Source organism: Hemiscyllium ocellatum, chromosome 4 (genome assembly GCF_020745735.1).
Source record: "Hemiscyllium ocellatum isolate sHemOce1 chromosome 4, sHemOce1.pat.X.cur, whole genome shotgun sequence".
Taxonomy (NCBI): domain Eukaryota; kingdom Metazoa; phylum Chordata; class Chondrichthyes; order Orectolobiformes; family Hemiscylliidae; genus Hemiscyllium; species Hemiscyllium ocellatum.
The window spans coordinates 77,663,749-77,676,548 of NC_083404.1; the positions used below are offsets into that span (position 1 = coordinate 77,663,749).

General features: G+C 40.3%; 1 protein-coding gene across 1 annotated transcript in view; it reads left to right on the forward strand.

Moving 5' to 3' along the window:
• Positions 1 to 1,562: 1,562 nt before the first annotated feature.
• Positions 1,563 to 12,800, forward strand: part of LOC132814373 (peroxidasin homolog) — a 590,104-nt gene continuing 578,866 nt past the window's right edge. The window contains exon 1 of the mRNA XM_060823479.1: positions 1,563 to 1,753. Within this exon, the coding sequence (XP_060679462.1) occupies positions 1,596 to 1,753 (158 nt within the window). The 5' untranslated portion in view covers positions 1,563 to 1,595. The remainder of the gene's footprint in view (positions 1,754 to 12,800) is intronic.

The following is a 12,800-nucleotide window of genomic DNA, read 5'->3' on the forward strand; positions in this document are numbered from 1 at the left end:
ACTAAATATAGTGTTACCTTCAGGATAATGTAAGATGTGTACATTCCTTTTTGTTTCATGCATAAATAATAACATTAATCTTGTTTAATAACTTTATTGGTTAAAGTAGAACCGAGGGGTTACTGAGTTACGCCAATCAGGAAAGTTCGGTTTGATCTGTAATAAACTGATAGTAACCAGGAAAAAGTTAAAAATCACACAACACCAGGTTATAGTTCAACAGGTTTATTTGGAAGCACTGGCTTTCGGAGCATTACTCCTTAATCAGATGGTTGTTCTTCATCACAATGACCTGATGAAGGAGCGGCGCTCCGAAAGCTAGTGCTTACAAACAAACCTGTTGACTATAACCTGGTGTTGTGTGATTTTTAACTTTGTCCACCCCAGTCCAACACTAGCACTTCCAAATCATAATATATAGGGGGTGGGAAGATTAGTGTATGTTAGGTGGTGATAAAGCCCAGATAGAGACAGAATAGCAGTAAGGCAGACAAAAGGACGGATAATGGTGATCCAGGGAGAAAGAAAAACTAATAATAGGCATTATTAGTAGGTGAAAGTGTGTTGGCTGTGATACAAACAGTCCAAACCATAACAGGGACTGTGGTATGGGGGTGGGTAAAGGACGTGGAAGGAGGAGTTCAAGATCTAAAATGATTGAACTCAATATTGATTTCTGAAGACTGCAGGGTCCCCAAGCCAAAAAATGAGAAGTTGTCCTTCCAGTCTGCCCTGAGCCTTGCTGAAGTACTGCAGCAGAACTGTGACGCTGTGGTTCTTTCTCTCTGGGTTCCTTCTTCAACTATGGCACACTCCTGCCAGCAACCCCTACCCCTCACAAATCCCACTCCCTGTCTTCAGCATATATCACGCCTTTTCATAGCTATCATCAGTTCTGAAGAAGGGTCACTGAATCTGAAACGTTAGCTCTGCTTTCTATCCATAGATGCCGTTAGACCTGCTGAGTTTATCCAGAAATGTTTGTTTTTGTTTCACATTTCCAGCATCCTCAGTTTTTTGTGTATTTTTAGAGTCAACATCCTGACATCAATCTGTAGAAATTACTTAGCACAAATGGTTATTACTTTTTTTCCAATGATTAGTGTTTTAAATTGTAAATAAACATCTCCCCTATCCAGTCTTAGTTTCCAAAGTGTTTTCACAGTGTTGACGGTAGGTAAAGACCTTCTTCTTGCAAAAGTTAATACTCTCGACCTACAGCCTAATAACAATGCTGAGCCCTGTCTGTAAAGTGGAAGATTCTGTGCTCTACTTCAATTCCGAGATGTGTAAAGGACATTGGTTTACTGGTCCCCCTTTGAAGTGAATCCTTTCCTGTCCCTCAGGTTTTTACGTAAAAAAACTGTGCTGATAATTTTGTGTCTTCACATCATTAGAACTACAGTACAACGGTTTTGGTTGTATTTTTGTGGATAAAGCTGCTGCAATTTTTTTTTGTGTTCTGTGCTGAAATTTGATCCTGGTGGTGGTCTGATTGGACGCTCAGACTGACTTAAACTTGCCTAGACTCCACTCTCTGTTTCATTTCAGATTCTGCAGCTCGAAGCACAGCCTCCACTCTGATCTCGTTGAGGATGGGACGCAAATGTTTCCTTTTTTTAACTATTTTCTTTCTTCTCTTTCCTGCAATTTTCTGCTGCCCAAGCCGATGCCTGTGCTTCAGAACTACTGTCCGTTGCATGCACTTGATGCTGGATCATATCCCGAAAGTAGCACCGCAGACTATTATCCTGTAAGTGCAAAACTTTTCTTTTTAGCTCTGGTGAAAACTTGTTTCACAAGCTGAGTTCAGTTAACTTCTGACTTATGAAAATCGTGCAGTCTAAATTGAAGTTTATGAAATAGGCCAAACTAATTTCAGTTTAAGAATACATTCAAAGCATGTACTGTGCTGCTGAAAAGACTTTTGCAAATAGTTTTCACTTCTATTTACAGAACAGAAATTTATGCGTTCTTTTTCCATTATGAAACTGATGTTAACAATGACTGCTTTGGAATGAATGGAGAAGTACGAGAAGGATGCCAACGAGATTGAAGTTGCCAGTTTATTAGTATCTGCTGAGAGTTGTCTGGGTTTTCTTGCAAAATGTAATGATCTGCAAAAATTAGTTTGTCTCCATCTTAAACTATAAACCTACATTTTTTTGAATTTATCATCATAAGAATAGCTGCAGTTGATTTCAGCTCATGGAAAAGGGATGTTTTAATAAGCTGGTGAAAAAGTCCTTCGCCATTTGCAGACAGGCATTGTCTCTGTTTGAAAGTTGCCAAGTATTTTCTTAAAGTAATTAACACATTTAACTTTATTTGCTGATAGCAGAAATAATAAACTCCTCCTCTGCACATGCTTCCAATCTGTAAGGGCAGCTTGACATTTTGGAAGGACAGCTTTATGAGTGTATTGGGTTTTGAAAATTTATATTGCCTACTCGAGAGGTTTTGAAAATTAATATTACCTCTCGTGAGGTTTTGAAAATTAATATTACCTGCTGGAGAGGTTTTTGAATTATGCATACTGATTTCTGAAGTAATCAGGTCCTTTTCACTGTTTTAGTGAACCTAGCTTGAATTATCTTTTTGCTATATTTAGGAAATTCATGGCAGTAGCGCATTTAAAAAAAAGTCTCAACAACCAACAATCTTTAAAATGAGGGTATGTTAGGGTTAAGACTGGAGCAGAAATGGTTAAAGACTGTTACTACCCTCTTATGGCCATCATTGATGCAGTGCAGTTTGTGCTGGTGTGAGGCCAGTGGGGACTCCACCCCTCTCGGAAATGAACCTTGTGTTTTGTGAAACTTTGCGATTAATATCATTCTGGGTGGTACTCAGAATCTCATCCAACTAAGTCTATTGTTATGGATAAGTCATCATTTGGAGATGACGGTGTTGGACTAGGGTGTACAAAGTTAAAAATCACACAACACCAGGTTATAGTCCAACAGGTTTAATTGGAAACACTAGCTTTTGGAGCGATGCTCCTTCATCAGGTGGTTGTGGAGGACACAATCGTAAGGCACAGAATTTATAGAAAAACTTTACAGTGTGATGTAACTGAAAAAAAAACCTTGATTGTCTGTTGAATTTTTCATCTGTTCGAATACCAAGATGGTTTCACTTCTTTCATGTGTAAATTACAAAACTTTTTTTAAAAGTTGCATTCTCAGGTTAGCTGCAGCAATTGGTGTTATCTAGACAATATGTTGAAGGTGTTAGCCCCCTGTGTTCTCTGTCAATGCCATGATGTTTAGATTGATTCTAATCTAAAAAGTGAGATAACAGTTCCACATGAATTCATGCAGTCCCTGAGCAAAGTACAATGTAACTCTGCAAAGTACAAATTCACCCCACAAAACGTATGTATATGTGTGCATGTGTGTCTGATTTGGGGGGTTGTGAGTGTGAGAGAGTGTGTATATGTGTGTGTATGTGAGTGTAGAGTGGTCTAAGTCTGTGAGGGGGTGCATGTGAGTGTGTGTGTGTCTGAAGTGGAGGCTTGTGAGTGTCTGTGAGAGAGAGTGTATATGTATGTGCGTGAGTGTAGAGTGGTCTAAGTCTCTGACAGGATGCATACGTGTGTGTGTGTGTGTGTGTGTGTGTGTGTGTGTGTGTGTGTGTGTGTGTGTGTGTGTGTGTGTGTGTGTGTGTATATAGTGCAATGGTGGTTATCTGTAATGTGACAAGAACCCAAGGTCCCAGTTGAGGCCCTCCCTATGAGTATGGAACTTAGCTATCAGCCTCTGCTCAGCCACATTTCACTGCTGCCTGTCCCGAAGTCCATCTTGGAGGATGATCACCCGAAGGTCTGAGGTCGAATGTCCTGGATCGCTGAAGTGTTCCCCAACTGGGAGGCAACACTCCTGTCTCTTGATTATTGTGCGGTTCCCATTCATCCGTTGCCGTAGCCTTTGCTCAGTTTCCCCAATGTACCATGCCTCAGGGCATCCTTGCCTGCAAAGTATAAGATGGACAATATTGGCCGAGTCACATGTGTATCTGCCACATACATGGTGGGAGGTGTCCCCACATGTAATGGTAGTATCCATGTCCACACTCTGACACGTCTCGCAGTGCCTACTGTGACAGGGTTACATGGAGTTGTCCTGAAAGCTAGGCAGCCTGCTACGACGTGGCAGCGAGAGGTGACTAGGCAGAGGCTGATAGCTAAGTTCAGTATCCGGAGGGAGGGTCTCAACCTGGACTTTGGGTTCATGTCACATACACACACACACAGACACACACACACACACAGACACGGACGCACATATACAGACACTCACACACACCCTTACAGACACACACACTCCCACACTCGCACATGCATCCACTCAGAAACTTAGACCACTCTACACTCATGCACACACATATACACTTTCTCACACTCACAACCCCCCAACCCAGATACACACACGCGCAAAGACCCATATGCACATATATACATATATTTTGTGGGGTGAGTTTGTACTTGCAGGGTTGCATTGTACTTTGCTCAGGGACTGCATGAATTCATGTGGAATGCTGTTATCTCACTTTTTAGATTAGAGTCAATCTAAACATCATGGCATAGACAGAGAACAAAGGGGGCTAACACCTTCAACATATTGTCTAGCTAACACCAATTGTTACACCAACCTGAGAATGCAACTTTTTAAAAAAAAGGTTTGTAATTTATACATGAAAGAAGTGAAACTATCATGGTATTTAAACAGATGAAAGACTCAACAGACAATCAAGGTATTTTTCAATGTATAATTTCAGTTACATCACACTGAAACTTTTGCTATAAATTCTGTGCTGAAAATGTGTTGCTAGAAAAGCGCAGCAGGTCAGGCAGCATCCAAGGAGCAGGAGAATCGACGTTTCGGGCATGAGTTCGAAAAAAAAACTCCAGCATCTACAGTCCTCACTTTCTCCTGCTATAAATTCTGTGCCTTACAATTGTGTCCTCCACTACCACCTGATGAAGGAGCGGCGCTCGAAAGCTAGTGCTTCCAAGTAAACCTGTTGGACTATAATCTGGTATTGTGTGATTTTTAGCTATGGGTAAGGATAGTGTAAATGGGCTGATGGTATATGATGACCTTTGTGTTCTGAATGTCCATAGGAAATTGATAACTAATTGAATCATAGAAAATCCCTACAGTTTGGAAATAGGCCATTTGGCCCAATAAATCCACACCCACTCTCCAAAGAGTAACCCACCCAGACCCAGTCCCCTATATTTCTTCCAACAAACATACCTAACCTACATATTCCTGAACACCATGAGCAATTTACCTGACCTGCACATCTTTGGATTGTGGGAGGAAATCAGAGCAAACACATGTCAACAAAGGGAGAATGTGCAAACTCCTCACAGACAGTTGCCCAACGCTGGTATTGAACTCCGGTCCTTGGTGGTGTGAGGTAACAGTGTTAACCACTGAGGTACCGTGCCACACTTATGTTAAGTGTATGGCTTGTTCTACCCCAGGATAGCTGGAATGAAGGACTCTGTGCTGCGAAGAATCTAGTCCTCCTAAACGTCTTTCACATACCATTTTGTAAGATATGCTATTCAATCCAATGGTATAAAAGACACCTCTCTAGTGATTTGACATAATGATTGGTAGAAGCAATTATGATGTTCCTCTGTGAAGTGGGAGGTGGTTGTCAGTAATAAAAATATATTGTTGCCATCAATAGCTCATTGATGTTGGAATCAGAATTTTATTCTAATTTGCAGATGTGTTGATTTTTGTTGACCTCCAGCACTGGCTACCTGTTACGTGCACGGAAAGGACAGTTCAAAACAACAGGCTTATGTAAGCTACATGGAAAGACTGAAATTAGTGCTGAATATAATGCAATTTCAATGAAGGGCAACTGCCCCACTTGCTTCCAGTTGACTGGGCTAAGAATAAAGATGAAATCTACCCCATTGAGTCTCAACTCACACCCTGACAAAGGCCAAACGCATATGCCATATGGTGCATATTCAGCTCGATGGGGCGAAGCATAAACTACTTCTAATAAATTGATATACCAGTATGGAGCTTTGCAAAATTTTGAACTATTCAGATCAGACATGGTGTTATCATCAGTACCCTTCCACTTGGGAAAATAAAGGACATGCAGCATATAAGCCTTTTTAGGCAAGGTGCCTCCAGATGTTCACCTTTGATACTGGCGGAAGAGAACATCCTTGCAAGTCAGGTTATAGAGTCATAGAGATGCACAGCACAGAAACAGACATTTTGGTTCAACTCATTCACACTGACGAGATATTCTACATTAATATCCCACTTGCTAGCATTTTGCCCTTATCCATCTAAACCCTTCTCACTCACATATCCATCCAGATACCTTTTAAATGTTGTAACTGCCACAAGTAACCTAAGTATTATTCTGGGTCTTGCTTTCGACTTTGACTTTAGCTGCTGCTACCAATCTACAGTAAAATTTACCAATAAGCTGATTTTCTTGAGATCAATCCACAATTTCACGTTATGTAGTGCTTTGACATAACTTGAGGAAGTTCATGTGCTACCTTTTTTGCTTACAGATGTGCTCTATGTCAAAAAAGAACAACAAATGAAAATGCAGCGAAATTAAATATATGAAAAATATCTTTAGTTTTCAATTTGTTCACGTTAGAATAACTTGACCTTGTGCAGTTAAAACAATTGAAAAAATGTTGAGTTAGCTCTCGATAAATGCTATAATTGTTTTCTGCTTGGCATGATGTCTTTGGACATGCCCATCACGTCATCAATGCAATCAAATCTGTTTGCTCTCTCTTTGGGCTGCAGTGCAAAATCCTGGAGCATCTCTTTGGTCTTTGTGGCTTAAATGGGAGAAACAGGCAAGGCTGAGGAGGCTGATATTCATCAGACTCTTCAATGTGATCAGGGCAATAATCTCATTTTCTTCATTGATACATTTTTGCCCACTTTTTCTTGATCCACGTCTCTGCACAATACTGCAGGTCATTCAGGCAATTTTGTTACCCTCATACTGTGTTGGCAATATCTTGAAATTTGCAAACAATGTGCCTTGTTTAACTCTTCTGTCTCAAAAAGTGGCAGGTTTCTCATCTTATCCCCGTTAGTGCAGACTGTAGCGTTTCAACTGTCCTTGCTTCACTTTCCACCATCACCTGTTTCAATTTTTAAATATTATAGATGATCTAGTAAATGAAAGTAAAACAGTCTGATTTCATTTGTTTAAAGATGTCTCATGGTACACACTTGTTCAGGGTGTGTGCAAGACTGGGCTGCAGCTACCACTGCAGGCCTAACCAGGATTATGTGATCTAGTGCGGCCTAACTCTTCTTTGGTTGGTATGGTCACATGACAAACATGCACAGTTTGGCTAACCTGGAATTTCCAATCTAAAATTTTGGTCTATTATGGACATCCTTCTATTGGATTTCCTTTTCTGCCATTGGGAATGGCTGACAATTTCTTGCAACCGAAGTTAACTGAATTTGACTCATCATGATTCACTATTCTGACAGCAATTTCTACAGAGTCTCCGTTTAAGTTGTCTCTGTGAGAGGTAATCATGACAGGTAAAATATATTGACAACCTTGGAGTCAATGTAATTGCAAGACTTGCTATTAATTTAAATGATATTCCTTTGGGATCTAATTATGAAGTGAAAACATAATCATAATACAACTTCTTGTTGACTGTGGTTGTGAGGTAGACTTGGGTTTTATTGGGACACATTTGAAATCTAAAATAATTTATTTCATGTAGCCTAATGACTCTGTGTGTAGTGTGTTTTAATGAAGCATTCAGAGGAGCATTACAAATCAATGACTTAGCCCAATCATAATGCAAGATATCAGACCAGATGACCAAAAGCTTGTCCACAGAGGAAAACAAGACAGAAATACAGAGAGGTGGAGAGAGGGTATCGCAAATAGTGGAGAGTTTTAAAAATAGGGAGGCACAAGGTGGCCACAATGAGAGGAGCACAAGTATTTCAAAAGTGTATGGGGTTAGCAGGAATAGGGAGGGACAAGACCATTAAAGGATTTGAAAACCAGGATGAGAATTTTAAAATCAAGTCATTGCTTTACTGGGTGCTAATGTAGATCAGAGACCACAGATGATGGGAACAGGATGTGAGTTAAAACATGGGAAACAAATCAAACAGAGTCCAGTCAGGAAGTATATTTTAATGGGTTGTCCATAGACAAGGAAGGCACTTGAGCTGAGATGGGCAACGTTGAGGAATGTTAGAGATGGAATAGATGGTCTTTATATTGACATGACTGAGTCAGAAGCTCATTTTGGACACAAAAGTTGTAATGAGACTGGCTTAATCATAGACTTTTAAGTTGGTAGCTAGGGAGCAGAGTTCAGAGTGGAAATTGAAAGTAATGCTTCAGTATTTGCAATATTTAATAAATACATTTCTCATCTAGTACTGCACGATGGATAAGCAATGTAATAATTTAGCAACAGTGGAGGAGTAGAGCGAAGTAGTGGTGACATACAACTTGCTGTCATTAACGTACTTGTGAAAACCAATGCTGCTATCACTTAAGTCAGACCAAATAAAATGATATGCTGTAGATTTTTTTAAAAATGGATAGGTAAACCAAACTACACATTGATTTCTAATGGGCGAAAGTGGGTATTGCAGATGCTGGAGATTAGAGACTAGGTTAGAGTGGTGCTGGAAAGACAAAACAGGTCAGTCAGCATCTGAGGAGCAGGAAAATATACATTTCAGGCAGGCACCCTTCATCAGGAAAACCTTCAGCAGCCTGATAAAGGTCTTTTGCCTGAAACATTTATTTTCCTGCTAATCGGATGCTGCCTGACCTGCTGTACCTTTCCAGCATCACTCTAATCTTGACATTAATTTCTAATGCACAGTATGCACAAAACTCCAGATCCAAGGATGCTGTAACTGTAATCTGGAAATAACACAAAAGCAAAATACTGTGCAGGCAGGAAATGTGAAACAAGTGCAAAATGCTGGAGAAATCCAGCAGGTCTAGTAGCATGTGTAGAGACAGAAACTGAGTTAAACTTTGAGTCCAATCTGATTCTTTTCCAGATATCATCTTCTAAAGAAAAATCATCCTGGATTCAATGTTAACTCTGCTCTGTATGGATAAGCTTCTCTAGCACTTTCTGTGTTTTTCAGCCAAAATAACATTTCTTCACAAATATTATCCATTTATATTTAGCTATCTTAGAATCCCTACAGTGTGGAAACAGGCCTTTCAGCCCAACAAGTCCACACCGATCCTCTGAAGAGTCTCCCACCCAAACCCATTACTCTATATTTATCCCTGACTAATGCACCTAATCTACACATCCCTGAACACTATGGGCAATTCACCGAACTTGCACATCTTTGGATTGTGGGAGGAAACTGGAGCAAACCCATACAGACAGTCACCTAAGGCTAGAATTGGCACAACACTGTGAGGCAACAGTGCTAACCACTGAATCACCATGCCACCCAGGACCATGATTCGATCCAAACACAGGGGGAATTAACAAAAGGTTTGTTTGCGTGCACAGAGTTAAATTAACTCTGGGTTGGTTTTTTGATTGTGGTTAATAGATGAAAAAAATACCACGGGTAATTTGATGATGTATGTAAGAGCACTTCTGCATATAAAACAAATATCGGTTTGGGATACTGACACAACCAGCTTTGAATGTCGAAGTTGAAGATAACCAGGGGACTTTCTTGGAATGATTGATTAAGTTTATCAAGTTAATTAAAAGCCAATTAAGAACTAGTTTAATTCTCATTTCTTTAGCAAGGGATCATCTTCCTGATATGTTAGCAATTCTCAGTGTCAATAAGATGAGTGCATAGCAGGGGAAGTTTCTTTAGTGAAACTGAAAACTTTGTTAAGTTTACATTGAAGAGCTCTAGCCATGGCCATGGCTATGGTGAGCTGGAAGTTCTTCTGAAAGGCACCTCTTCAGAAAGTGCCTTCACTGTTTGATAGGTGATTACCAATTTATTGCAATTCACTTCATCATTCCAAGATTTCATTTAATTTCAGCTGAACTTCCTTTTAGCACCTAATGGGAACAGCAAAACACCTTACACTTCTAATGGTCAAACGTGGACAGCTCTTGTGGTTCAGAAACAGCAGTAGCAACATAAGTAACTTTTATTCAGCCACTGTGATCCTCTACAGCACAACTGAGATTGACATTGCTATCCAGCTGGAAAGAGCCAAGGCCTCTTTCCAAGAATTTCTCATCACAACAACACCATCAGCGTTTTGAACCAAAGCCTCCTTTTACGTGGAGCACACAAGAATGCATTAAGAGTGGCTGACACATGACTGAAAGATGGTATCTCCGCTAGGTGGGATGGCACTCAAGGGAAAGGGATTGCCAATGACATGGGAACAAGGTGACTTTTGATAAACCCTTACCACGGGGAGAAAGTGAGGGCTGCAGATGCTGGAGAGTCAGAGTTGAAGAGTGTGCTGCTAGAAAAGCACAGCCGGTCAGGCGGCATCCAAGGAGCAGGAGAGTCGACGTTTCAAGTATAGCTCTTCATAAGCTCTTCCTGATGAAAAGCTTACGCTTGAAATGTCTCTTGCCTCTCGGATGCTGTCTGACCAGCTGTGCTTTTCCAGCAGTATATTCTTTGACTCTAAACCTGTACCACCCCTTCTTGATGCCTGAATCCTCAATTTAGGCATTATGTGTGCCTTTGAATGAGAAAGAAATGGCACTCCATTTTGTTGGTTTCCCTGCATGGCAAATGCTCTGCTTACCGCCGATTGAATAGTAGTGGCAGAGTAGGGTCTTTAAGTGTATGTTCATTTCCTAATTAAGAGTCTGCATTAGTGTCTGTGTGTGGAGGTTGCCTCCCTGCCAGGATTCCCCCATCCTGTCTTCTGATCAAATGTTACCTTGCCATGTGAAGGAATCATTAACTTTCACCCAGAGTGCAGGTCTTGCCATTTAAAAATATTTTTAGGTCAATCACTTTTCTTGCTTTCCTTGGGTACTTCTATTTCTTGGAGGGATGGTACTGTTCTTCTGACTTCCTTCTGCCAGCTGTGAGTTCTCGTACAGCCCCTCCAATCCCTTAGCTGGATATCCAGGTAAACATGAGGGAGCATTAGAATGGTTTTCCTAAGTTGCCTCTCTATTCCCTTGTTTACTGCAGCTTCAAAAGTCCAAGTGCTGGTGAACCCTTGGAACCCAGCCCTGGTCTCTTCTTTATTAAAATACACCTCTCCTTTGACAGAATTGACACAATGTCCCACCTACTGTCCTTAACTGGTGACACAGCCTGAGATGATTCAAAAGTGATCCTGTCATTCCATCAAGAATTCCGCTCTTAGGTACCTACAATAGATTGTTTAATATCTGTTTTGGTCCATAAGATTAAATACAAATATATCTTAAGTTACAGTTGAGAATAACACACTTGTAGGAGGTTACATTAGTATTTCAGAAGAATGATTTGGTAAATTAATATTTCTGGCATACACCATACATTTACCCACCAGTGTACTTTTAAATGCTGAATCTATTTGCTTAATTATGGGCCCTTTAGGATTACTTGAGCTATCTTTGGAGGGAAGTAAATAATGAAATTCTACCTGCATGTTTTTGCAGCTTGACAGGATTAGGTCATCACTATTAGCTTGGGGTGAAGATTTACATTGAACTAGTTGCTCTTGACATGCTGGTCTATTTTACCTTTGGGATGACAGTGTGTCGGGGGGGGGGGGGGGGGGGTGGGCTGCAGACTTAGATTTCTTTTTTTTTGGAATGATGACTCTTGCCAGGGCCTCCAGGACAGAGTTCTGGTTCTTCTTGACATACAACAGAAGTTATGTGTTACCTGTTTCCACTGGGTGTTTTCCTCAAATTCTTTTGTGGCAATAGTTGTGCATGATAAGATGAGAACGACACCTTATCTGTAGTTAATAAAACATAGTATGAAACTCGAATGCAACATAACCATTTAAAGGACGGTGCTCATTTCTCAAAACAAGCACATTTTTGTCATGACAAATTTTAGCACTGTACACAGTATAACAAATAATTTTGTTTCAAAAACTGTACACTGTTAAATAGTCTATTCAATATACAAGCTTTCATTTTACTCTCAAGGTGGAGAAGATCATAGAATGCCTGCAGTGTGGAAACAGGCCATTTGGCTCAATATGTCCACACCAACCCTCTGAAGAATAACCCGACCGGACCAATTCCCCTAGCATATGGGCAATTTAGCATGGCAAATTCACCTATCCTGCACATTTTCAGACAGTGGGAGGAAACCAACGCAGACACGGGAGAATGTCTAAACTCTGCACAGACAGTCACTGGAGGCTGGAATTGAACCCAGGTCCCTAGTGCTGTGAGACTGTCATGCTAACCAGTGGGCCACTGTGCTGCTGTTGTCAAATTATTATATTGCCATCATGACAAATATTACAAAAATAATTTGTTTTCTAATTATGTTGACTAATGCAGGCATGCTTGAAGAAGCAAATTGAGTTGCTTTAAAAATGTATTGATAGCTTTTTAAATAATTAAAAATATCAATCATTAAAAAAGGGGATATTTCTGACTTATATTAAAGGTGAATTCTTTGCCCACCACGGATTTTTCCTTTGAGTGCTGGATCCAGCAAACCAGATTTGAAACAGTTTATGCCATGAGTGAACATGGCCTTTGTGGAAAAAGTTCTTGGCCAGCTTCCCATTTGTTTAAAGTTCATAATTGGTGTAGTTTTCTATAATGTGCATTATGTCATTTGCATGTGACGTTATTGTGT